Genomic DNA, 26249 nt, shown 5'->3' with positions numbered 1-26249 from the left:
GCTTGTATCTTTACAATTTATATTGTTTCCTAGTATGATTTGATTGCTTATTAGTAACTTATGACTATCACTAAGTAGTGTTGTATCTCATGATTCTTGTATTTTTTTATTTTTATGTACACTGAGCATATGCACCAAAGACAAGATTCCTTGTGTGTCCAATCACACTTGGCCAATAAAGAATTCTATGCTATTCTATTCTAATTCGGATTAACGTTGGAATCCAATGCCTGCCCTGGCCTGAAGCCAGGCAAAAACTGTCTTCTTACTGCCTTAATGCTACCAGTATTCTACGTGGGGAGGCATGTATTGTGATCATCACCTGCAATTATGATAGCCATAACTGTTAAGGGACGCAGTGGCTCAGTGGCTAGGACACTGAGTTTGTTGATCAGAAAGGTCATCAGTTCTGCGGTTTGAATCCCTAGTGCCACATAATGGAGTGAGCTCCTGTTACTTGTCCCAGCTTCTACCAGCTTAGCAGTTCGAAAGCATGTAAAAATGCAAGTAGAAAAATAGGAACCTCTTGGTGGGAAGGTAACAGCATTTCATGTGCCTTCAGCATTTAGTCATGCTAGCCACATGACAATGGAGACGCCTTTGGACAGCGCTGACTTTTCGACTTTGAAACAGAGATGAACACCACCCTCTAGAGTCAGGAACAACTAGCATATATGTGCGAGGGGAACCTTTACCTTTTTAACTACGTTAAGAATTTTAAGGGGGGGGGGGGCAGAGAATAATTCACAGACCTCCTATTTCTGGTTTATGCAAGGGTGGCAAGAAGCCTGGTTGCCATTTTTTTGTCCTCTTCCCTCCTGAAAACGGCTTCTTCCTCTCTCTTAGAGCAGAGCCCTGATGCTGAATATATGTGGCTGTTTATGGTTCCCATGCATTATAACTGTTGCAAAGATACTTCCTTTGAAACTAGAAAGGACAACATGGCTGATTACTTCACAGGAAAAACATTTATTATTACGGAAAATATTGAAGTTGTAAGCTCAACATTATAGCTAGCATGCCAATATTAGCTCTTGAACCATACAAGCATTTAACATTTCTTTCATGTTCATAGGAAGATCCTCAACCAGCAACGTTCACTTTGAAAGTGTTAATTGCTAAAACTGAAATAGTGGAAACAGTATGATTATCTCGCATACATTTAAGATAGTGCTTGTTTTCATTTTCAACCACTTTCATTTTGGGGAATATCTTTATATTTCTGAGTTAGGTTTTTTTTTTTTAAATAGCAGCTGACATTCTAGCAATTTATCTGTCCTACTGAAATCAATAAATATGGAATTTTTATATTTGTCTTCAACCCATGCATATAAGTGCTGATACCATATCAGAGTTCTTCTATAGTACACTCATACTAAATTAGGGCTAATAGTCAAGCCTCAATTGCGTCAAACTATCTTTCCTTGATTTATTCATGAAAACAAAAAAATTGAAACAAGGCCAGGAAATATGTTTTTAGCAAAGCTGTGGTATTTTAGTGGCAATCAGGAGACAACAAATTTTAATTTACAAGTGAAAAGATTTATAGAGTGCAGAAGTGACCAATTTCTTGCTTCATAACATAAACTTATAAAAACAACACTAGTAGAATTGAAGCAGTTAAAAGTGATTTCTATGTTCTCAGTAAATGAATATCAAAAAAGTAAAAAGGGGATAGACTCTACAATGACAAAACTAGTTAATTCGTAGACTTGTGTAGCCTCTGCTACTTTTGAATGTTCTTAGATTACTTTAGTCCAAATGCATTGCTGAGGCATAAATTCTGTTTCAGAAGTTCAATAGCAGAAATCTTGGATTTTGCTTCCTGGAAAAAAGTCATGTATTCTAGAAGCAAATTAAGGCCCTTCTTTCATCGCTTTTCCAATTTTTTGTACTTTGCTTCTGTAAAGGACAAAAAAACATAGTCTTAATATAAACATTTCGTGTACATTTTAGTTGTAAATCTAGTAGCATAGTCAGTCATGTTTAAGAAGAAAGGACAACAAAACCTTGATAGCAAGTACATTCAATGTAATTTCTTCTTGTAATCAATGGAACAGATTAGAATATCATATTTTATTTGGCCAAATATGATTAGACACACAAGGAATTTGTCTCCAATGCAGAAGCTATCAGTGTACATGCAAAGCAATTTATGTCAAATTACAAACTTATTCTTAAAATTGACTTCATTTCTTAAAAGAGTTAGGAGTACATGAAGTCCTTGACTTACTGACAGGTTGCTTAGCAACTATTCAAAGTTATGATAGACCTTTCCAGGGCCCAAAATCAAAGTTCTAACACCACCACCACCCCGTTACATGATTACATTTTGGATGCTTGGCAGCTGGCCTGCATTTATGGCTATGCAGTATTCTGCAGTGACAATGGCTTGTGATTTACGGCATTTTTTGCCGGAGACATTGGTTTCTGGCAAAAACCACCCATTACGGACAATGGATTTGCCTAATGAACCATGGAATTTGCTTAAAGATCACAAAAAAGTTGTAAAATCAGGTGTGATCACGTGACCTGCTTGATGTCCAACGTTACTTCGGACACAAATTCAGGGCTCAGTTACGGTCATAAGTCAAGGACCACCAATAATGCTTTTGAAGGAATGTATCCAACATTTCCTTGGTTATCTAAAATTTTCCTATTGTAAAATTAAATTTCTTGTGACAGAGGAAGAGAGTGAGAGGATCAGCTGCCTAACCAAACTGTGGCCCTGTCGGAAATGTACTCGAGGGCAGACCTGTTCCTACTGCGGGAGTCCACCCTTTCGAGGGCCCACCTTGATGAGGGATTTATTAATCCAGAGAGGTGGGCGAAGCGTTCTCTCAGGGTTTTTTTACCCTGTACAGCCTTATTGTTTAATTGGTTTTTAAGTGTATCTATTTTATATTAGGTTTTAATGTGGTGTCTGTACACCGCCCCGAGTCCCTTCGGGGAGAGGGGGCGGTCTATAAATTTAATTAAATAAATAAATAATAAATAAATAAATGTGCTTAATGTGCTGTTTCTTGCCTGTTTAAAACTTCTGAAACTTAACTTCTGAGTTTTGGAATATGCCGAAAACTTCCTTTCTCCTATGTAAAAGCATTGACAGTTACTTTTCAGAGTTATGTTAAAAACAGAAGTGTCTAGGGAAGGCAGATGTAAAAAATAGTCTAAACTAGCAGCTGCAACTATTTGGATGCCCTTGGTTAAGAGTGGAAACACAGCCATATCCTGTCATTATAACTAATAATGTGTAATGTATAATGTATAATAATATAATAATAAAGTAGGGAAGAGAAATTGGGAGAGATGAGAATACAAACATACAAATATATAAGAGCTGAACTGATTAATCGGGAACTTGAAATACTAGAAAATGTATGTATGAAAATAATATAAACAATAATATAAGGGAGAAAAGCAAATTGTGTACTGATTGGATCAAATCACGATAAAAATCTTATCTATATAATAGGATGTTAGCAATTGTCCCAATTTTGCTTTAATTGGCCTTTGCCTAAACTCTTCTTTTAAGGGAAAAAAGCATTTGGTATGAGATCAAACAATGTCACAATGTATTATCCTAATAATAATGAAAATGTAATTTGGGGCTTTTGGTCTGTTGGGCCACATACTCAGTACAAAGCTATGTTTCTCAGCTATTGTTGTATATTGATTTTTGCTTTGAATTTATTTCAGGGGAGACTAATAAGAATAAAAAGCATTTTTTTTCTTCTTCTTGTTCACCTCTTAAATTATGTCTGACTCTGCTGTCCTTTGCTACTTTGTCCTCTGCTATCTCCTGGAGTTTGCCCAAATTCATGTTCCTTTGTCTTCCAATATTTCAAATCAGTAGTGTACACAAGTGACCAAATGGCATGGTCACCGTCCAAGTAAAAAAAAAAAGATAAGTGTTTTCAGCTTTGCATCAAATCCCATTGTATGTCTCAGCAATTCGTGTGAATTGAATCAAAAAAATATCATAGATTAATAAACCGTAGTTTAGTGAAATATGGAATGCTTTTGACCGTAAATGAATAAGTGAGAACTAGTTTACAAACAGAGGACAGTCTTTTGATCTCTGTAGTAATCCATAACAGAAGAAAAAAATACACTAAACTTCAGTTATTCTCCATGGATAGGTTTATGGAATGCTGAATCAGACGTCCAAAGTGTTTCTTAGATCAGACATTGCCAAGTCTTATTCTCTGCAGTTTGAGAGGTGTGGATGTTGGCATTGTAAGATAAAACTTCCTAGTATTAAATAGATAAACTAGAAATATCAGAGAAATATTTCCTTATCAGATTCTTCAGTGCTTCCATAACTGTAGAGCTTTTAATGTGCTGGAAAAGTCTTAAAAATTCAGACATATATGCAGAGATATATCTGCCTTGAAAATAGCCCATGTTGAACTATGTAACACAGTCAAACATTATCACAGAAAATTATGTATGACACTTTGTATTACCATAAATCCCTTATGGTTAATGTTATGTCATAAACTTTTTCATGAAAATTTGCCAAATTTTACTTCCCTGGGCATCTTGGGCCCTGGATTTTAGGCACATTCTTTAAGTTATCTCATTACAAGTTCAAAAAGCTTTGCCCTTATAAATACACTGTTTTGATTACAGCAAGGGTGTCAAACTCAAGACCCGGGGATGCTTAGATCTGGCCCGCGGACCTGCCCTGGAAACAGTGAAGGACTGAACTGCAGTGCTTCTGCCAGAGAAAACAGTTCAGAAGGACCACACATGATCTACCTGGGCTCCGTTTTTGGCCACGACAACCTCCAACCCTCTGCCAATAAAAATGGAGGTCAGGGAGGCCGCATGTGGCCCACCCGGGCTCCGTTTTCAGCTGCAACAGCCTCCTGCAGCCCTCTGCCAGCAAAAACGGAGCCCGGGCAGGCAATGTGCAGCCTCCCCGAGCTCTGCTTTCACTGGCAGAGGGCTGGAGGCTGTCACAACCAAAACCAGAGCCTTGATGAGTGACATCGAGTTGGCCACGCCCACACTGGCCACGTCCACCCCCCAGTCCCCCGAAGTCAAAGACAACCTAGATGTGTCACTCAGGGAAATAAAAATTTGACATCCCTGGATTACAGGAATGAGCATTTTCGTCATATATGGTATTTATAAAAAATTACTTGGGAAAAGGATAAAATCAAAACTTTACCACCACTGTTCTAGTACTAATTAGAGTGTCTTGGAATAGCTACCGAGTTTCTTGGAATATGCATCCAGCTTGTAGGCAGCCTGTTCCAAAGCTGCAACTTGTTCTTCAATCTGATTGATTTGTTCCAGGTATGGCTGAAGTGCAGCATCTAGGGGAAAATGGAAAGGGGAGAAAAAAGTAAGAATTTACTGAGGATTAAAAAAAATCTCTGCAACCTGTCAGGAAGATGCCTTCTACTGTAGAGGTGTCAAACTCAAGGCCCACAGGCCGATTCCGGCCAGCGGGGTGCTTAAATGTGGCCCACAGGGCCACCCTGGAAACAATGAAGGACCGGCCCACGGTGCCTCTGCTAGCAAAAGCAGCTCCATTTTTGCTGGCAGTGGGCTACCGAAGGCTGTTGCAGCCAAAAACGGAGCCTTGATGAGTGATAGCGAGCTGGCCATGCCCACCCTAACCACGTCCCCTGGCCCTCCCGAGGTCAAACACAACCGAATACGGCCCTCAATGAAATCAGGTTTGACACCCCTGTTCTGGATCAAACAACTGCCCTGTCTTAATGAACAGTGGTTCGCTGAATCTCACCATGGCCTGCCATGTTATTCTGGGCACTGGAGATTGAAAAAGCTGCATGCATGCAAAGCTATGTCTCTTTTCCTATTGAGTAATACACATCACTATGAATATTGGATCTTAAGAAACAGATCAGTGTTCTCCATTATTTTATTTTAAAATATGTGTTGCCTCTTATGCTGTAGAATCTGCTGGTGCCTTCCTCAGGCTTTCTTTGGGCATGTTGTATTTAGAAATCGATCAATTGCTTGGTTGTAGATTAACACATCCATGTGGGAAATGCTGGCTAAAGAAGTACTTTTTGTTTCTTGCATATTTTTCATATTCAATTCTTTTTTGGATATATTTTAACATACCTCCAAAATGCAAGTAAGCATGAAAACACCCTATGTTTGAACGCAATTAAAGTTTGTTTCTACTTACATTTCTGATTTAAGTCTTTCAAATTCCGACTTATGTTTATAGCAATGTCTTTCATTTCCAGATACTTCAAACTAGTTAGTTTATTCATGTTTTCCAGGAGTTTGTAATCTTCACTAGTTGCTAAAAAATAGAAGAGGAAGAGGTGGGTTCACCCACTGCATTATGTCAGAGTTAGTTTTAACTATGATTTATTAATTACCGGTATTTATTCATTAAATTCATTTGCTGTCTATCTCGCAATAGGGCTTCTCTAGGTGTCTTTATTGAATACTAGCCGATAACCCGGGTATTTATTTATAGGGGAAAAATGTCCGGAAATGTAATTTCTAATGTTGGATTTTCCCCCTTACCAGAGAGAGCACCCTTGTAAAGCTGTTACCATGGCAACTCCACTGCACTGTACAGTAGAAGCCATTTTATGGGAGTATACTAGAAGCCATTTTAAGGCACAACAGACTGTATCTTAACAGAACATACACACGGGGGATGTCTTACCCTCACGATATTTGTTTCCAGAGAGTAAGTCATCTGTGTACCAAATTTGGTTGAAATTGCTCAAGGCATTCCAGAGTTATGCTGGAACATACGCACACACACACAGCCATTTTTATATATATAGAAGAAACAAATGGCTGGCTTCACAAAATGCTAAACTCAAATCACAGTGGCTGATTTCACATATCAGACTGAAACAAAAACCAAACCAAGCAAGTGAAACTTTCCTTCTATAAAATGTAACCACAGTTTTAGTTTCAACGATATTCATAATACGTTAATAACTCTCTCACAGCTGATTATGAAATATGAATCCTAAAATCATCAGTGTTGTTTCTGGCTTTTACTTTCATCAGAAACACTCAGAAGAAAGTTTTTCTTAAGAAAGGAAAGGATTAAGTTGACAAATGAAGAGTTTCCTGTCTAGACTGGGCCACAATTAGAAGCCTGACAAAAGTGAGTGTGACTAAACTATTAGCAAACAACACTCTTTTTTGGGATGCTGTGAGGAAAAAGTGAGTTGGTTGACAACGTAATTGATCGGTCATGTTCTGATTCCATTTGAAATTTCCTCTTTTTTTAAAAAAGGACATTCTCTCAGTACTTTTTGACACCTAGTAAGGATTTCATGAAAATTTGCAAAGAATTACACTATATGTTAAATTTAAATTTAATGTTAACTCACCAGTCAGTTCACCCGTTAGGTAGATTGCCATTTTATTGAACATTTCCGTACAAAGTTCATTAATATCAGCTTCTGCTGGCTCTGTGGCTTCTTCTGCAGTTTCCACAACAGGTTCTTCTATTCAGAAGTATAGAAGAAAATATAATATATTTTAGCAGTACAAACAACCTTAATGTTTTCAGCATCAGAAAGTCATAAGTATTAGAACTCTGACCATATTTTTCAGATTATAAGACGCACCGGTGTATAAGAGGCACCAAGATTTCGAAGAACGGGGGCATTTTTGCCTCACCCCAGTTCTGCTGAAGCTGCAGAGTGCTTCTGGGGGCTGAGAGAAGGCAAAAATACCTCAGTTTTTGAAAAAAACTGGCCTGCTTTTTGCCCATTTTTCGCAAAAATGGGATGCAGGGGCAGGGCTTCTACAGGCCAAAAATGGCTGTATTCGGTGTATAAGATGCACCAACATTTCTACACTCTCTTAGGGGGGGGGGGAAGGTGTGTCTTATACTCTGAAAAATATGGTAATTATATATATAATGTAAGAGCCTTCATCTCACTGCTACCAATACTTGAAAGAAAGATCTTATTTCATTTATCATATTTTCTCCCTAACAAAAATGTTCAGCTTAAAATAAAATCAGGATGGATAAAGTTTGATGATTTAAAAATAAAATAAAATTAAAAAATGGATTTTTTAAAATTTTAAATGGATTTTTTTACTTTTATCAAATTTATTTTAATAAAATGTTTTTGGAGTAAAAATCTATTTAAAGATTATTTTGAATTTAAGATACATTAATAATTTAGTTTGTTCAGCATGAAATGCAGCTTAGTTACATAGCATGAGGTTATAGATTCTGCAATATTAACATTTTAATTCATTCAATGAATCCAAGCTCTGCAAACTGAGATAACATGCACTGCATTGATACATGCACCCAATTTCACAGTGACCATGAGATAAATCATAAAATAAAGTTCAGAAATATTCTTTTATCCCATTGTTTTGCAAATCTATGTACAGTACAAACTGTGATTGTTTGAAGAGAAATGCATCTGTACCACCAGGCTCTAAGTGTGAGGAGGTAGGGCAAGCAATAAAAATGAAAGTGAAACCTTCTAAGCAGATGCTGCAAATGTCATAAATGTAAGTTATATGACCATGGGGGTCATAAATACCTTGGGAGGGTGTCTATTTTAATGCTGAATGGTTGCTAAATGACAAATGGTAAATCAAGGACCATTTATACTAAAATTCTCCTGTTTATGTGCTACCTTTAACTGGGTGAAACAGTGTGATGTGAGGCAACAGTTTTTAAACCAAGGTAAATCAAATGGGTAACGATTTCAAAGTTCAGGACCCATGATTCCCGTGGAATTAAAATTTGGCAAATTTTATAAAGCATTTTGTGACATAAAAATCATCATCAGCCAACATATGATTGGGTCAAAAAGATCATTGGCTAGCAGCAGTCTCAAAATCATGTTCTTTAAGCAGAACAAGCATAAGAGTGGTTATTAATTTTGGAAATCATTGGAAGGATGAAATCTCAGTGGCCCATTTAAGGCTGAGAATAATCTAACGAATAAATATTGGGATAAACATATAAAAAACAGTAATTCACTTCCTGAAGAGCCATACACTAAATAAATAAACTTCCTGAAGAGACAAGCAATACAAATGACTCAAGAGCCTCTAATCCATTTGTATCTAATTATGGTCCAACATGCCATCTTGTCTCACAAGCTGTGGCATTTTTACTGGGAGCATAATCTGATTCAATTTATTGACCATTTTTTCAACAGTCCAGCAGGAGAGGCAATGTTACAGGCCCTGTTGGCTAAAAACTTCTATTTTATGCAATGAAATTCCTGTTCTTTGGGATAGTTGCAAACCATTAACTAACCACGGTTAGTTGCAATCTTTTAGTCCTTTTCAAAATCTCTTTGACAAGGTTTATTTCAGCCGGCTTAGGGCTCTCATGATAACCCCATAATCGTAAATGATCGTATTTGTATGAGATTTTGGTGCATTCTCCTGGGACCTTATTTAGATTTAATGTTAACTGCTTAATGGTTAGGATTTGATTGTTTTATTGTATATTAGCCAATAACCCAGTATTGCCCGGGTATTTATTTATAGGGGGGAAATGTCCAGACCAAACGTAATTTCTAATGTTGGATTTTCCCCCTTCCCCCTTATCCTTGTGGAATACTGTGAAGCCATTACCATGGCAATACCACTGCGCCATTATGAATATTATATTACATTCTAGTAATATATATATGGCTCAAAATCACATGGTGAGATGGGTGACTATATAAATTTGATAAATAAATCTGAATAATGCTAAGAATATCCAGTAATCCAAGCTACCTCTCAAAAGAGCTACAGAAGAAAAGTTTGAAACGCCATCTTCAATTCCACTGAAGATGATCTCAGAGGAGACTTCTCATGCTTATTGTCATTTGGCTAACTACAAAAAAGGTTCCACTGGTGTATAAGTGTTGACTTAAGTGCTTAAAACCTATCAGCAAATCTCTTGGTATTGGTGGTGTTCAGTGACTTTGCATCAGTGCTGCATAAAGAGATTCCCAACTCAAACAGAAGACGACAAAGTTCTTTGAACACAGATGGATGCTTTAAAACTCCTGCTGCCCAGTAATCAGGGCCTGGGAAGGTGAAACCTGCCAACAAGCAAAAGGATCTGGAGAACAAAAATTCAAGGACAGACAACATAAGGTGGGGCATGGATCATATGCTGGCTCATATCATTCCTCATGCCAGCCTCCAAGAGCTTTTTGGAATCAAAGGCCACACTACACACACAAAGGTGGACAATGGTCTCTAAAGGCCAGGGGGTGGGGCACACATTGAAAACATCCTTGGAATCTTAGCTCATGAGCAACTTGCTTTACTGAATTGCTATGAATTTTAGATGATGTACGCCTTACCCATCCCTGAACCAGCTGAAAGTTACACCAGCAAACCATTTATTATATCCACTGTCAACCCCCTTTTTGCATTTATAGTCTTGGCTCATCTTGCCTATCAAGTGACCTGATTTAGATGTGCAGGACATGATAAGCAAAGCTATGGGGTTTCTCTGGCCCTATCCATATTCAACCACTAGCTCACATTGTTCTTCCTCTCCTAGAACCAGGGCTAATCTGCAAGGGATAGGGATAGGGATAGGGATAGGGTGGGGTGGGGTAGGGTAGGGTAGAGTAGAGTAGAGTAGGGTAGGGTAGGGTAGGGTAGAATAGAATAGAATAGAATTCTTTATTTGGCCAAGTGTGTTTAGACACACACGGAATTTTCTCTGGTGCAGAGGTTTTCAACATAAATGCAAAACAACAGAATAATAATCCTAATACAAATCAGAGCTGGTGGTAGAGGAGATGAAAAGGATAATAATACTAAGCCATGCAACATAATTAAGACATAGAACAATACTGTGAGGATTAGGTGTTCAGCAGAGTGATAGCATAAAACTGCCCATGTCTAGATGTTTTTAGCATGCAATGCCCTACTATAATATAGCTGGCTGGAGAATTCTGGGAATTGAAGTCCACAAGTTTTAAAGTTGCCAAGTTTGAAGACCTCTGCACTGGCCACAACACAAGACAGCAAGCACCTTAGAATTTGCACCATTTCCATTGGGGTGTTGTTGGAGGGGGGTGGGGACCACAGGCTAGGAAGCCAAAAGGGGGGGCTTGGAGAGGCACAAAATCAAGGGGATGGTTCGAAAATACACCAGATTGAAGAGGAAATATGTAAGTACAACAACGGAAAGAGGGAATGGAGAGAGGAGTAAAGGGAAAGAAGAGAGAAGAGAGGGAAAGAAGAAAGGGAAAAGGAGAGGAAGAAAGGGAGGGCAGGGGGGGGGTCTCTCCCGCGGACAGAGGTACCGGGTAAAGGCTCCGGAGACATTGGGGGGTTGGCCTTGCTGGGGCCCAGCCGGCCCCGTTTCCTGCAGGGAAGAGACGCCTCCAATGCCCGGCATGGGTGGGAGGCGGGATGTCGAGGCTCCTCCGCAGAGGCGGGCAGCGGAAGAGCTCCCCGGCCCAAGGGCGCGCCGAAGAGGCACTCCGGGAAGGCGCTTACGTGTGGAGCCTGGGCGGCGGGTCTCCAGACCCTCTTCCAGCGAGGCGGCGGCGGGCGCGGCCATGGCGGCCTTCCCGGGAAACGGAAAGGAAGGCGGGCGACGGTAGCGGCTGCCGAGCGTGCCTGCCGTCTCCGGGGTGAGGCGCGTTCTTGGCTAGGCTCGGCGCGGCCGTCGCCCTCGGTTTCTTGGAGGCTGCGCTCTCGGCCCGGAGCTCCCCCGCTGTCTTGCGCCGCCGCCCGAGCCAAGGGGCAGATCCCTCGGACGCCTCTTCCGGGGTGCAACCGTCGGGACTCTCGCACGGGCGCCTCCGCGGGAGTCCCGCGGCGCAGCGGGTTAAAATCCCTTGGCCGCCAAAGGAAAGGCGGAGTCGGATGCGCGCTGGCAAAGGCCGGGCGCATCGGGGCCTTTGGGGCCGCTTTGGAAAGCGGGAAAGCATCTCCAAGGCGGAATCCGGCCCCGAAGCCGCCTTCGGCCCTACTCCCCATAGGTCCCCGGGTGCCTTTGATACCCTGAGGGGGAGAATTGCGTGGAACGCCGTCACTCTGCTAAACAAATAATTCCCTCACCACTGTCAGACTATTTACTAAGGCTGCATTGCTATTACTATTAATCTTCTCCTGGTTCCTATCACTCATCTCCTCCCACTTATGACTGCAGGGCTGTAACTTTGTTGCTTGTATCCTTATGATTTATACTGATATTGATTGTTTCCTGTTTGCTTATTTGCACCCTGTGACTATCATTAAGCGTTGTACCTTATGATTCTTGACGAGTGTATCTTGTCTTTTTATGTACACTGAGAACATATGCACCAAAGACAAATTCCTTGAGTGTCCAATCACACTTGGCCAATAAAGAATTATATCTATCCATCCATCCATTCATCCCAGGGGTCAGCAACCTTAAACAGTCAAAGAGCCACAAAGGTCCTAACCGGAAGCCTCCCCTCCCCTGTTCAATTTTGGAGCTGACCAGATGTCAGGTTCCCCCACCATAGAGTCTCCTCCCAGCGTCCTTTTTCCTCTACCTGTTCTAACCAAAAGCCCTATTAATTGTGGAGCCGACCAGCGACAGGGAGCTGCAGCAGAGGAATGAAAGAGCCACATGCAGCTCCAGAGCTGCAGGTGGGTGACCCTTGATCTAACCTAAGGAGAAAAGTCCCAGTCCCAGTTGCAGTTAATTGGAGATTTGGCCATAATTGTCCAGAACTATACAGTATTGCTATATCTATCACGTCTTGCTTTTTGGGGAGTACATTTGGGGCGTATTTTAATTCTGTGTTTTTCATAGTTTTAGCCACTTTTAAGATGTGTTCTCCAACTCCCAGAATTCCTGAGCCAACACGGTGCCTGGAGAATTCTGGGTGTTGAGAAACACTGTTCTAGGTGTTACTGGATTAAATCGTACATGGGGTAGTGTCACGTTTATTATACGAAATGGCATATAAACCTGACAAGAATGGACCTGCATATGCTTGTATGGTTTTTAGAACTTTAGATAAGAAATGTAAAAGAAAGCAGTTAGGTAATATATTCTGGAGTGGCAGAAACCAAAGCTAACCCTGGCATACCCAGCCATGCGTGTGTAGGGAGCCCTCCCTCCTAAAAGAATGAAATATTTTGGGAAATATTAAAAAAAAGGCAGGATAAAATATTTCTCCTAAAGGAGAAATAAAAAGGTCTTGAGGGAGGCAGAATCCTGTCCCAGTTTCCCTGTCCCAAGCAGAAACTGAGGAGGCCAGCTTTTAGAAAAGCAGTTTTGGGAATTCAGAAAGACTGGGTCAAGACAGAAACTCAGATAAGCAACAAACAAAAGGATGACAAAATTAGCTCAGACAATCACCTAGGATTTGTATTTCTTCTTTTGCTTATAGAGCCAGCTATGACCCCTACATGACCCCATAGGAATCTGACAACAGTCAACAGGATATTAAAGGACATGTTCTTGCACAGGAACAGGACGCTCAAATACAAAGCCTAAAAAAGGTATAAAACCCCCACTCTCTTAACTCCATTTTTGTCAGCTGCACCAGAACCATAAACACAGGTGGTTCTGTTCATCATTAAACCATCTTTCCAATCAGTCTCCATGTTTCCAGTGTCTTTCTCCCAGCTTGAACTGAACCAGATGAATATTTCTTCCAACATGTGTTTTGGCATCACGACAATTGAATATATGAGTGTAGGCAACACAACTTCCTTTTTTAAAAAATGACTTGTTTTATTTATACTGCTGAACATTCTGACACATCCTTTTTGTCCTACACACACACACACACACACACACACACACACACACACACACACACACACACACACATGAAATAGATTGGATTAAGAAGGAAGGGATGACCCAAAATCCTCCAAGGAGCTTCTGTGGCTGAAGTGGCCTGGAACTCAGGTCTCCTTGTTTTTAGCTCAATGTTCTAACTTTTACTTCCTGTTGGCTTTCAGGAAGTGGCTGAGCAATTTCTCTAAGGATTACCTATTAATTGCAATTGAAGGCAAGAGGGAGATGATGAAACAAATATAACAGCATTACCGTGCTAATGTTGTGCTAATGTACCATACCGCTCCATAAAAGTAAGATGGATACAATGGCATCATTGCATGAGGGTTATAATTTTGGTGTCCTTACAATTTGCGATAGAAGTCTCTGGCAACCTAGAAAGCTATTTTTAATGATAGTTCCGTTTTTCTTGTCTTTCAGAAATCCAGTGTTTATAAGATTTCTCTTGCAAACTTCCAGACTCGAAAACTCTTCTTTAGGCCCGATCCTGGGTTTCTACCAGTGGTGAAATCCAAATTTTTTTACTACCAATTCTGTGGGCGTGTCTTGGTGGGTGTGGTGTAGCTTGATGTGCGTGGCTTGGTGGGTGTGGCAGGGGAAGGATACTGCAAAATCTCCATTCCCACCCCACTCTGGACCAGCCAGAGGTGATATTTGCCAGTTCTCCAAACTACTCAAAATTTCCGCTACCGGTTCTCCAGAACCTGTCAGAACCTGATGGATTTCAGCCCTGGTTTTTACACCAAAGAGACCTCGGTTCCAGCCCTTCCAGGTCACCAAGACTCCAGCCTATTGACTGCCACTCCCTCCTTTGCTGTAACCCTGGGCACCAGCATTATTCTACAGGCTTGTGCAGGCAAAGCAGAAAGTAAAGCATAGAACAGAACAGTGATGGCGAACCTTTTTTCCCTCGGCTGCCAAAAGCGTGCATGTCCACACCTGTAATTAAACCCACACCCGTAATTATTTAATTCCGCCCCGCATTATGTCCACCCCTCCGCATTGTGCCCACCCCTGCGCTGCCCCCTGCGCATGCGAACTTGGCTTTCTTGGAACCTGGGGAGGGCGAAAACAGCCTCCCCTGCCCCCAGGCCCTCCGGAAGCAAGAAACAGCATGTTTCCTGACTTCCGGTGGGCCTGTTTTTTGCCCTCCCCAGGCTCTAGAGGCTTTCTTGGAGCCTGGGGAGGGCAAAAACAACCTCCCCCGCCTGCCCAGAGGCCCTCCGGAGGCCAGAAACAGCCCATTTCCTGGCTTCCAGTGGGCCCCAGTAGGTCCGTTTTTCCCCCTCCCCAGGCTGCAGAGCTTTTCCTGGAAATCAGCTGGCCAGCGTGCTTGCGTGCTGGAGCTGACATAGGGCAACGCCTTATGTGCCCCCAGATATGCCTCCGCATACCACCTGTGCACTGGCCAGCTGGTCTTCATGCATGCATGCACACAAGAAACTGGAAGACCAGGTGGCTGGTACACATGCAGATGCCAGAAACCGGAAGATCATATTCCTGGTACGCGCATGTGCACCAGGTGGCTGTTCTTCTGGTTCCCAGCATGCATGCGTGCATGTACGCGCCCCCATTTCAGCACTCGGTGCTGAAAAGGTTCAGCAACACTGCCTTAAGATCAATGATTCCTCCATACTATATTTTCTTTTATGAGCTGCCTTTTTTTGTAATAATTAGCATGGAGTCCACAATAATTGATTACTTGACTTCTTGCATCTGAAGGAGAGAATTGTTATGTAGGAAGATAACTTACCAGATTTTTCTGGTAAGATGATGCTTCCCAGATTCTGCCTCCCAGAGGATGGCAGAGTAATTAAAGATCATTATCAACACTATTTCGCACATCTTTGAAAATATAATTTGTTTCTAGAAACTGCCATCCAAAACTCATAATAAAATGTTTCATGAGGTTGTGGATACCTCAGAACGTTGATAAAAACTGAACAGTACTTGCTTTTTTCCCCTTTTGCTGCCGATTATTCAATTCAGGAATTAAAACATTAATTTACATAGTCTGGCCTTTTACTATGGCCGTGTTTTGGCCAAAATATATAAAATTGTCAACACGACTGTACAACTCCCGTTACGTATATATCAGTTGTACCTTGTTCTAATAGTAAGTACTGTATTTCCAATTTGTCAAAGAATCAAGAATTCATTCATACTTCACAAGAATACCACATTGCTAATTGTTAATTCAGATCATGTGGCTTGCTAACACTTCTATAATACTGAAAGATGACTGACATTTGTTAGGTTGGCATCATTGTTACCTCATTTATTTAATAAAGCAGAAAGTACACTCTCACTGTCTATGAACAAGAAAGGTTCGCACAAGAAGATGGAAGTGGTGGACGAGTGTTTGTCTGCAAAACCGAAGTGCATTCATCCTCCCGCCAAGATAATGACCTTTATTAACACCCGTAGGCTCCCTAATCTTTTGAGTTTTCTTTCTTTGTGTGAGGAGAAAAAATACAAAACAATGTTCTTCCCTGAAAAATGTTTCAATTTTTTCAAGTTGCATGATACATTATCAGTAGAAGCACAATATTGCTGCACTAGTGCAAGGAGTCACAATGGAAACACAGACGATTGTACCAGCCAACAATAGTCACACAGGAAAAGGTTCTTCAGAATTACTGCTTCACTGGCTTGAGGAGATTGTCTTGATGCATCGCACAAGAACAACTACAGTGTAGCGGAGATGGAATAATGTGGCATTATTGGATCTAGTTTCTTTACTAAATGCCATTGGCTTTGTCATATCAGTTTACATAAATGACAAAAGGATCTATCCAAGCAGGACTAAGTGGAGCTTCACTGGGTCAGGACAAATAGCAAATCTATACAAGGCATGAAAGTGCTTTTTCTTGGGTGCTTTTTCCACTGCCTGGTCTAGGCCACACACGAATTCCAGGTTAACCAAGTACTAACTTAGTCTAGCCCAGGGGTGTCAAACTCAATTCCATTGAGGACCGCATCACAGTTGTGTTTGACCTCGGTGTGTGTGTGTGTGTGTGTGGGAGCTTGACATCACTCACCGAGGCTCTGTTTTCAGCTGCGACAGCCTCCTGCAGCCCTCTGCTAGGAATTCTAGAACACTTCAGGAAGTGAATTGCAGTCTTTATATCCGTTAACCCCAAAATGTATTCATTAGCTTGTTCTCAGCTTAGCCTTAAATAGACCTCTGAGACTTCATCCTTCCAATGATTTCCAAAATTAGCACTTTTGTGCAGAAGAGTTCCACTTAAAGAACATGATTTTGAGATCCAGCCTGCAGGCCTTCAGTTTGACACCCCTGGGCTAGCCTTACTTTGCTTCTGAAATCTGCCAAAGACATCAGAGGAAAGATTAATGATGCTTAGCATATAATGGATTGATGTATTGCCTGGACATTAAAAATACTTACACTTCAATTCAGGACATTTATAAGATAACTAGTCAAGGACAAGGCATTTAATAGTCAAGAATGCAATTAGGCAGTGGATTGCAATCCTATGTACACATGGGAAAATAATAGCTGCATGTACTTCGTCATCTGAATATCTGGCAGGAAACTTCAGCCTCAGTTTTGTTAATGGTTGTGCATATTATCCTTACCTACTAACTGATTTTTATTTTATTGTTAGTGCCTATGATACATAGGTAAAGGTAAAGGTTCCCCTCGCACATATGTGCTAGTCGTTCCCGACTCTAGGTGGCGGAGCTCATCTCTGTTTCAAAGCTGAAAAGCCAGCGCTGTCTGAAGACGTCTCCATGGTCATGTGGCCAGCATGACTAAATGCCGAAGGCACAGGGAACACTGTTACCTTCCCACCAAAGGTGGTCCCTATATTTCTACTTGCATTTTTACGTGCTTTCGAACTGCTAGGTTGGCAGAAGCTGGGACAAGTAATGGTAGCTCACTCCATTACGCAGTGCTAGGGATTCGAACCGCCGAACTGCTGACCTTTCTGATCGACAAGCTCAGTGTCTTAGCCACTTAGCCACTGTCCATTTAAATATGCTAATCATCATGCAGATCTTTAGCCAGGTTTTAGAACTGTCACACATATTTGAATCCTAGCACTATTGGTATAACAATAATATACCAGCTAATTACAATTTCTAGTATGGACTTGGTTTTCCTACAAGAAGTGAAACCTGTGCAGAAAAATTCCTTCTGCAAATTCTGACAATGCCAAACACAGGGATTGCCGTGAAACTTTTAAAACCTAATGCAAAATTTGGGTCCAGTTGGTGATTTAAAACCAATTGAATTCATTGAATATTTTAAAACCCAGGAAATGTTTCCTTTTTAATTTCATTTGGTCCTATATGGAAAAATACTGTAGATTAATCTGCCAAGGCCTTCATTCTTTGTCCCTTCTGCATCCATCACCCAACAATAAGACTAGTAGTGTTTAGAAAGGTTAAAACAGGGGCATCAAACTCTCGTCATCACGGCAGTGTCATGTGAACTATTGGGACTTTTCCCACCTTTGCTAAACCACATCTGGACTGTGGGCCGCGGGTTTGACACCTCTGGGTTAAAAGAACTGCTTGCCCACTCAGTTCTGAAATGAATGAGCTCCCTACCCCAAAAGCTCCTTTTAGTAAAGAAAGGGGCAAAGATATTCCTAGAGGCAGGATGAAAACATAATTAAATGCTATACTAGTCTAAATATAGTGAAAAAGCAAGAGTAATGAATGCTGCATGTATTCAGCAATAAGCTAGAAGTTCCTGTTAGATTTGAATTGGGTGGTCTTGGGAGTTTGAGAGTTTAATAGGTCTAATCTGGACAGAAGGGGGTAGACCCCCTGACTCCTATTCAGAGAGTTCACACTGATATAATTCTCCTGCACATGGGCCGCTTCCAATCCACTCTCTTCTGCAACAGCACGTTCAGCAGTCTGTAGAGCCAGATTTTCTTGAATCAGCTGGTCTCCCTGCAAGCAAGGAGAGGAAAAAGACACTGTGATGTGAAGGAAAGCCTAAGCCCGTAATGGCGACCTATGGCACGCGTGGCACAGGTGGCACGTGGAGCCATTTGTTAGGGCACACGAAGGGTTGCCCTGTCAGCTCCAGCGTGCGCATGCTGACTTCGGCCTTCTTTTTTGGCCGTTTTTCACCCTCTGGAGGCTTGCCTGAAGCCCTCGGAGGGCGAAAAACAACCCAAAGCGCAAACCAGAAGTTTGGGAACTGACTTCCAGTTTGTATGTTGGGCCATTTTTCACGCTCCGGAGGCCTCAGGGTGACTTCCAATTTGCCTGTAGAGCCACGTTTTGCCCACTGGAGCCTTCAGGGAAGCCTCCGGAGGGGGGTCAGGGGAGGCTGTTTTCACCCTCCCCAGACTCCTAGAAAGCCTCTGGAGCCTGGGGAGGGCGAAAAACGGGTCCATTGCAAGCCAAAAGTGGGGGGGGGAAGGCGGGGGTCACGCACATAGCATTATGGTTGTAGGCACGACGTGCACGACTCCTCTGCGCTCATCCTGCTTTTGGCATGCAATGGGAAAAAGGTTAGCCATCGCTGGCCTAAGCCATTCTTCCAAAAGCAAGGAATTTCCCTTTATCTAGGGTGGCAATCAGCTATTTGCATTGCTCTCTTAGCGTTTGAGGTATATTGAGTGTAGTGTCTTGAGTTTCAGGCGGAAAGTAAATGGCATAGATCAGTGATGGCTCACTTTTTCCCGGACTAAGTGCCCAAAGGGTACGTGTCCAAACCCCCAAAATACAATGCGTGTGCGGCCCCCATATACACCCTCCCCCGCATGCACGTGTGCCCCCGTATGTGCTCTGCCCCCACACATGGGCACAGCACATGTGCATGCATCCCCTGAACAAGCCCCACCCACCTACATGTGCACGCACACCACCACCACCACATTCCCTGTGCATACGCAACAGAGACCTGATGACCAGTTGGCTGGCGTGAGGTGTGCGCGCATGCGTGGTGGAGCTGAACTGAGGTGATGGCTTGCGTGCCCACACAGAGGGCAGTGCATGCCACCTATGGCACGCATGCCATAGGTTTGCCATCACAGGCATAAATAAACTGAGTGCCAACAAACAGGTGCTAAATAATTTTTGATACCGTACAGATTCGTTTATTGGTCTGGGAATTGTAGATGTGAGATGAAATATATCCGGTTGTCAAAAATGAATTCATGAATATGATTGTTGTTTTTCTTGGTTTGAGTTCTTGAACTTTTTTTTAAAGCATAATTATATGCAACAATATTTTATCCTTATGAACTTCTTTCAGATTTCATTTCATGTCACTTGTTTTTTCTAAGTATAAATGTCATATTTAGAGCATTTCTAAAATCATCCAACCAAAGTGCTGATTTAATAGTAATGGGAGTCAGTTTTATGTTGCCTCCATAAGGGCCTGCCTGATGCTAAAAGGTGCTGTAATAAACAGTATTTCTCAACCTTGGCCACTTTAAGTTATATAGACCAACTCCTCAAATTCTCTAGTCAACATGGGGAATTTTGGGAGCAGAAATCCACACATCTTGAAGTGGCCCCGGTTAAGAAACATTTCCCTAAATTAGTGGCAAGGAAATAACTCTATCATGCTATAGGCCAGCCAGGGGTGAGCTTCAAAAATTTCAGCAACAGTTTTTCTGCCCAGTTGCTGGGTGGGCGTGGCCATAGTGGGCGCAGCTTAGTCGGCCTCCTGCACCATAGCCGTTTTCACCTTCCCCAGGTTCTGGAGGTTTTCTCAAGCCTCTTCCCCGGGCTCTGGAGGCAGGAAACAACCCTGTTTCCGGCCTTCCAGAACTTCCGGGAGACCTGTTTTCTCCCCTCCCTGAGCCTCTGCGTGGGCCCTGCACTTACCCTGCATCCAAAATGGGCCATGTGGAGACTCCTGTGAGGGGAAGGGTGGGAGGGGTGGTGTGGGAGTGGCCAGCCAGGGGTGAGATTTGGAGGTTCTCCAAACCGGCCATAACGTTAGCTACAGGTTCTTCCAAACCCGGGCGAACCCGTAGCAGCCCTCCCCTGAGGCCAGGGCTGTCCAACCTTGGCAACTTGAACACTTTTGGACTTCCAGAATTGGCTGAGGAATTCCCCATATTGGCTGGGAAATTCTGGGAGTTGAAGTCCATGAGTCTTAAATGTTGCCAAGGTTGGACACTCCGGCTTATATAGACCATCTCCAAGCCATCCCTGATCGTCTGCTGACATACCTCAGGTACCGAGTCTTTTTTCTTTATTTTGCTCCTTTCAAGGTCTTCAAATTTAATTACCAAGGCTTCGGTCTTGGATATGATGCCACCAACAGAATTCTCCAACTTTAGCACTCGCCGCAGGAGTCTGTTGAAAGGGAGAGAGGGAATGAGGGAGGCTTCGAAAACCTACTTTTAAAATAGTATCTAGGATAGAACATAGCAACAATCAAGGCCATTCCCTGCAAGTTTTATCCAGTTCTGATGCATGCACGACATCTATTTGATGTTCGTCCATCTCCTGGTCACAAGTGTTCCTGAGAGCAGGAATATAATTTCAGCAAGAATTAACGGAAGTGGTTTATAATTTTAAACAAAAAAAGAGAAGAAGCTCCATTTCATACAAAGCAACAAAGGCATAGAAGATCCTGAAATTAGCAGTTTCCTGGACAAAGACCAGGGAGAATAAAAGAGAAGACAGTACTGTAAACCCCCAACTTCCAAATTGAAGAGCCGAGGTGGCACAGTGGTTAGAGTGCAGGACTGCAGGCTACTTCTGCTGACTGCCTGCAATTTGGCAGTTCAAATCCCACCAGGCTCAAGGCTGACTCAGCCTTCCATCCTTCCGAGGTAGGTAAAATGAGGGCCCAGATTGTTGGGGGCAAACAGGCTAACTCTGTAAAACTGCTTAGAGCGCTATAAAGCAATATATATATATAGTATTTTTTTGGTGTATAGGAAGCTCCGGAGTATAAGATGCACCTTAGTTTTTAGGGAAGAAAATAGGGGGGGGGGGGAATCTGTCTACCAGGTATTCATCTGGCTAGTGTCCTTCAGCACAGCTTCAGCAGATTAGTTTGCTGCTTGTGAGCGAGCACGTATGCATTGCTTGCATGCGTCTTGTTGGGGCTGAAAAGCAGCTTTTAAGGCACAACTGATCATCATAGGGAGCTGCAATTAGTAAAGCAGGCAAAGCATGGAAGAGATAAAAGAAGGCAGCAGCTGTTTCGGGCTGCCATTTTGGGCTCCACACCTTGCATTTTCAGCCTCCATACGCTCCAATTGCCGCCCAAAAACGCAATGTGAAGAGGCGGCGACTGGCAGTGATGTGCTCTGGCGATTCCAGCAGCCTTGAATGGGTCTCAAATGGAACATTTGGAGGCTGAAAACGCGAGGTGCGGAGCCCAAAAACGCAAGCCGTTGTCTATGGCAATCTCTGCAGCCAGGGAGAGGATGCGCGGAGGCTGAAGGCGGGTGAGCAGGGCTACATTTGGAATATAGGACACACCCATATTTTCAGCCTTTTTTAGGGGAGGGGGGGGAATGTGTGTTATACTCCAAAAAATATGTTAAGTCTAAGTGTTATTGCTACTTATAATTCATTGCCTGTTGTAGGTAATAGGTTGGGAGGCGTAGAACACTGAAGGTTTGAAAAATTGGTACACATTTTTGGTATTCATCATCCCATGCCTAACACTTCATAAACAACAGCTGGAAACCTACCACTTTGCTTTACTGTGCTCTACCAATGATTGAAACAGGTTTCATATTTATGAATCAACATTAGCAGGTTTGTTGGTCTTTGTGTGCTGCCATTTGTGTATGTTCATTTAGTAAATGTTAACATTTTCTTTCCCTTTAGTGCCCGTGAATTTTACCTGTATATTTTGATATGCATTTGGTTATTGGTAAAATCAAATGAAATACTACACACATTTGGAATTCTTCCTCAGAAATTCGGCTGGTTTTGTTCGCTTGATTATTCTTTGCCTCTGCAAAACCAAGAGTATTGTCTAAAGTGTTGTCCCTGAAGGATTTCCCCAAATTTTCTATTTCTTCATTCAGAGCAACCTGAGGAACAAAATTTAATCAGTTATTTAATCATAATGAGATTTCACTGTAATAATTTAAAATCTTACAGGCGTGGATTTGTGTGTTTTCTTCTACTGGATTTATTACTGACCTACGAGGGTCAATTTAACTCTCTGTACAGCTAACAAATGTATGCCATAGCAATCTTCTACTACTTGATCCTGAAACTCCTATCTTTAGTGGGCTCTTTTCAATAACTGATCCCGATCCCATAACTTATTTATTGTCCATAGGTAGAACTGTCCATAGTTGTCACAGGTTCATCTGCATTTTCATCCACATTGATCAGAATATGCATATTATACATATTATGCTGGAGAAGACTCCTGCGAGTCCCTTGGACTGCAAGGCGTTCAAAGCAGTCAGTCCTAGAGAAGAGCAACCCTGACTGCTCTTTAGAAGGGCAGATCCTGAAGATGAAACGCAAATATTTTGGCCACCTAATGAGAAGAAAGGAGTCACTGGAGAAGAGCCTAATGCTGGGAAAGATTCAGGACAAGAGAAGAAGGGGATGACAGAGAATGAGGTGGCTGGATGCAGTCACTGAAGCAGACAACGTGAGCTTAAATGGATTCCAGAGGATGGTAGAGGACAGGAAGGCCTGGAGGAACGTTGTCCATGATAGGTAGGACACGACTTTGCAACTAACAACAACACATATTATTCCTAATATGAGCATCAAAAACTCCCCAGTAAAATGCATTTTTGCATGTAATACTAATATATGCAGTTTCTCTTATTTCTACTTTTGTTGTCAGGGAGAAAAGTATAATAAAGGTGAAGAATAATTGAATATTGGTTTGCATATTGCTTCAGCAAAGTATTAATTAACTTAAAAATGAATTACACTCAGCTTTCTCCCTTTTCTTACTAAAAGCGAAGAACCCAAGATAGAGAAATCACTATATGGCATGAGTCCTACCCGTAAAGTATTTCTTATTTCAGACCATAGAATATCAATATATGAAAGTTTAAACAGTGTGTACAAACCAGATGTCAGGCTCAAAGCTAAGAATGTCATGAGGGGTTCTTCCAATCTGAGTTCCAGGGGTGGGATTCAGCCGGTTCAGATCAGTTCAGGTGAACCAGATGCTAGTTTTACACCTGGTTCACTGAATTGGTAGTTGCAAGGACTGGCTGGCCCCGCCCACTCCACCCTGCCCCTCCTAGGAGTCTCCATGTGGTCCATTTTGGATGCTAGGTAAATGCAGGACCTGCGCGGAGGCTCTGGGAAGGTAAAAAAAATGCCTCTCTCGGAGGTCCGGAAACAAGCCCGTTTCTGGCTTCCGGAGCGCAGGGGAGGCCATTCTTGCCCTCCCGGAGGCTCAAAAAAAGCCTCCAGAGCTTGGGGAGGATGAAAACGCACCCCCACCGTAGTGCAGAAGGCCAAGTAGGCCACGCCCACCCAGCAAACGGGCAGAGAACCAGTTGCTAAAATATTTAAATCCCACCCCTGCTGAGTTCCTTATTGTTCCATACCTATAGAAAAAAACCTTGCCAGACTGAGGACTCTACTTATCTGAATCTACAATATACTTTGTGAAGTATTCACCTTCTTTCTCCCACACATGCTACCTGGGCCGAGTTGCCTCTCCCTCCCTCCCTCCTGGTGATCCACCTCCTCATTATATTCCATCACAGATCACCTTTCCCCCTTACTTTGTTCTCCTCTAGATCATTCCGCATTCTCTTCTGCTCTTCCTCGTCAAGGATCTGGTTACCATCTTTATCAAATTTTGCAAAGGCTGCTGTGATTTCATGTTCCGCATGACCCAGCCTGAATAAATTGGGGGTAAGGATGGGGAACAGTGAGAAGAGTGAACACGAAATCTGAAAATGTAACACTTGATGCACAAATAGCAAGGTTGATACTGAAGCACACTGCTTGACTGGTATGATGGTTTAATGCTATGACGGTGAACCTATGGCATGAGTGCCACAGGTGGCATGTGGAGCCCTCTCTGTGGGCACCCTAGCCATCGCCCAGCTCAGCTCCACCATGCAGCACACACCTCCTGACAGCCAGCTGATTTTTGGGTCTCTGCCATGCATGCGCAGGGGGTTGCATGTGCCTGCACTTGAGGAGCACAGAGGGGGTACGCTCCCCCCTGTCCCCCATTTTTGGTCCCAGGAGGCTTCAGAGAAACCTGGGAGGCACAAAACAGGGTGGGGGCCCCCGCGCCCCTCCCCCATGGCCTATTTTTGGTCCAAGGAGGCTGCAGGGAGGACTGCTAGGTCCAAAACAGGATGTGAGGGGGTTGGTCGTGCATGCATGGGGGTTGGGGGAGCGTGTGCGCAGGGGCAGGGGCAGGGGGCAGGGCGGCTGTCACATGCACATTGCACTTTTGGCACGCGGCAACAGAAAGGTTAACCATCACTGGTCTAATGAGGGAGATTTGTGAATTTCACTGGAAAGATGCTTACTCTCTCAAACTGTTCTTAAAGTCTTCATATTCCAGCTCTTTGGTTCCTTTCTGCAAAGCTTTCTGTACATCAGAGATTCGGTCTTTTTTCAGCTTCAGCTTCATCAGTGTCCGGTTATAGCCCTTTTACACAAATAATGCAAAAGAAAGTTATCGTCATAGTTTTACACTGTGGCCATCACAAGACACAACATTAGCAACTACTGGGACAGGCTGCACAATGGCAGACACCCCAGCTGAGAACTTAATTCACAAGTTCCTTTCGACCCTACACTTTTTCTGAGATTACTTGATAAGGCATAGTCACAAATATTGGAAAGAAACTGACACTATGGTCACTTTTATATAACTATTGTTTGTATAAAGTACAGGTAATTCTTTATTTACAACTTTTTGTTTAGTAACCATTCAAAGTTACAATGGCATTGGCATACATATAACAATACTCTTTCTTCATCTAATATAAATAAGTAAAAATAATAATAAATGTGGTTAGACTTATTTTGTTATATCACTATTATATGTGTTATCTTTTTTTCTATTGTTAAATGGTATGCCCGGACAATACATGGTATTCAAAATACTTATCTATATATCTAAAAATGGCTGTATGTGTGTGTATGTTCCAGCATAACTTTGGAACGCCTCAAGCAATTTCATCCAAACTTGGTACACCGATGATTTACTCTCTGGAAACAAATACATTGGGGGGGGTAAGACACCCCTAACACCCCTCGGTGTGTGTCCGTGTGTATGTGTGTGCGTGCGTGTCCGTCCGTCCAGCCGTCCGTGTGTGTGTGTTCCAGCATAACTCCAGAATACCTGGGCCACTGAAATGAAAAGGATTATATATATAGCATCAAGTCACAGTACCTGTGACAGTGATAGTGTGCATTTTGGATTCAGGATTCAAGTTCTGTTAAGATACAACCTGTTGTGCTTTAAAATGGCTTCTATTGTACAGCACAGTGGAGTTGCCATGGTAACAGCTTCACAGTACTCCACAAGGGGGTTCCCTCTAATCCAGGATTGGGATAAATACATACCTGGGCA

At 42.4% G+C, this 26249-nt stretch overlaps 2 protein-coding genes across 3 annotated transcripts in view; both read right to left on the bottom strand.

The window, feature by feature from the left end:
- Window positions 1-1520: 1520 nt before the first annotated feature.
- On the bottom strand, window positions 1521-11818 carry BLOC1S2 (biogenesis of lysosomal organelles complex 1 subunit 2). Of its 2 annotated transcripts, none has more exons than XM_081954024.1 (5): window positions 11461-11818; window positions 7353-7466; window positions 6173-6292; window positions 5223-5327; window positions 1521-1902 (listed from the first exon to the last, which is right to left on the bottom strand). In XM_081954024.1, the coding sequence occupies exons 1-5, from the start codon at window positions 11522-11524 to the stop codon at window positions 1871-1873; spliced, it is 435 nt and encodes a 144-aa protein (XP_081810150.1). In that variant the 5' UTR covers window positions 11525-11818; the 3' UTR covers window positions 1521-1870. The 2 variants fall into 2 exon arrangements, with proteins under 2 accessions (XP_081810150.1, XP_081810149.1); XM_081954023.1 differs by having other exon boundaries at window positions 7353-7469; window positions 11461-11815.
- A 3983-nt stretch (window positions 11819-15801) lies between these two features.
- PKD2L1 (polycystin 2 like 1, transient receptor potential cation channel) overlaps window positions 15802-26249 on the bottom strand; it is a 77908-nt gene continuing 67460 nt past the window's right edge. The window contains exons 12-16 of the mRNA XM_081953761.1: window positions 25198-25319; window positions 24433-24550; window positions 22616-22752; window positions 20923-21049; window positions 15802-18679 (exon numbers count right to left, since the gene is read on the bottom strand). Of these exons, the coding sequence (XP_081809887.1) occupies window positions 18464-18679; window positions 20923-21049; window positions 22616-22752; window positions 24433-24550; window positions 25198-25319 (720 nt within the window). The 3' untranslated portion in view covers window positions 15802-18463. The remainder of the gene's footprint in view (window positions 18680-20922; window positions 21050-22615; window positions 22753-24432; window positions 24551-25197; window positions 25320-26249) is intronic.

Source organism: Natrix helvetica (genome assembly GCF_964273705.1).
Source record: "Natrix helvetica genome assembly, chromosome: 5".
Lineage (NCBI taxonomy): Eukaryota > Metazoa > Chordata > Lepidosauria > Squamata > Natricidae > Natrix > Natrix helvetica.
The sequence above is the reverse complement of the archived record's forward strand: the minus strand, read 5'-3'. Positions and strand labels throughout refer to the sequence as shown.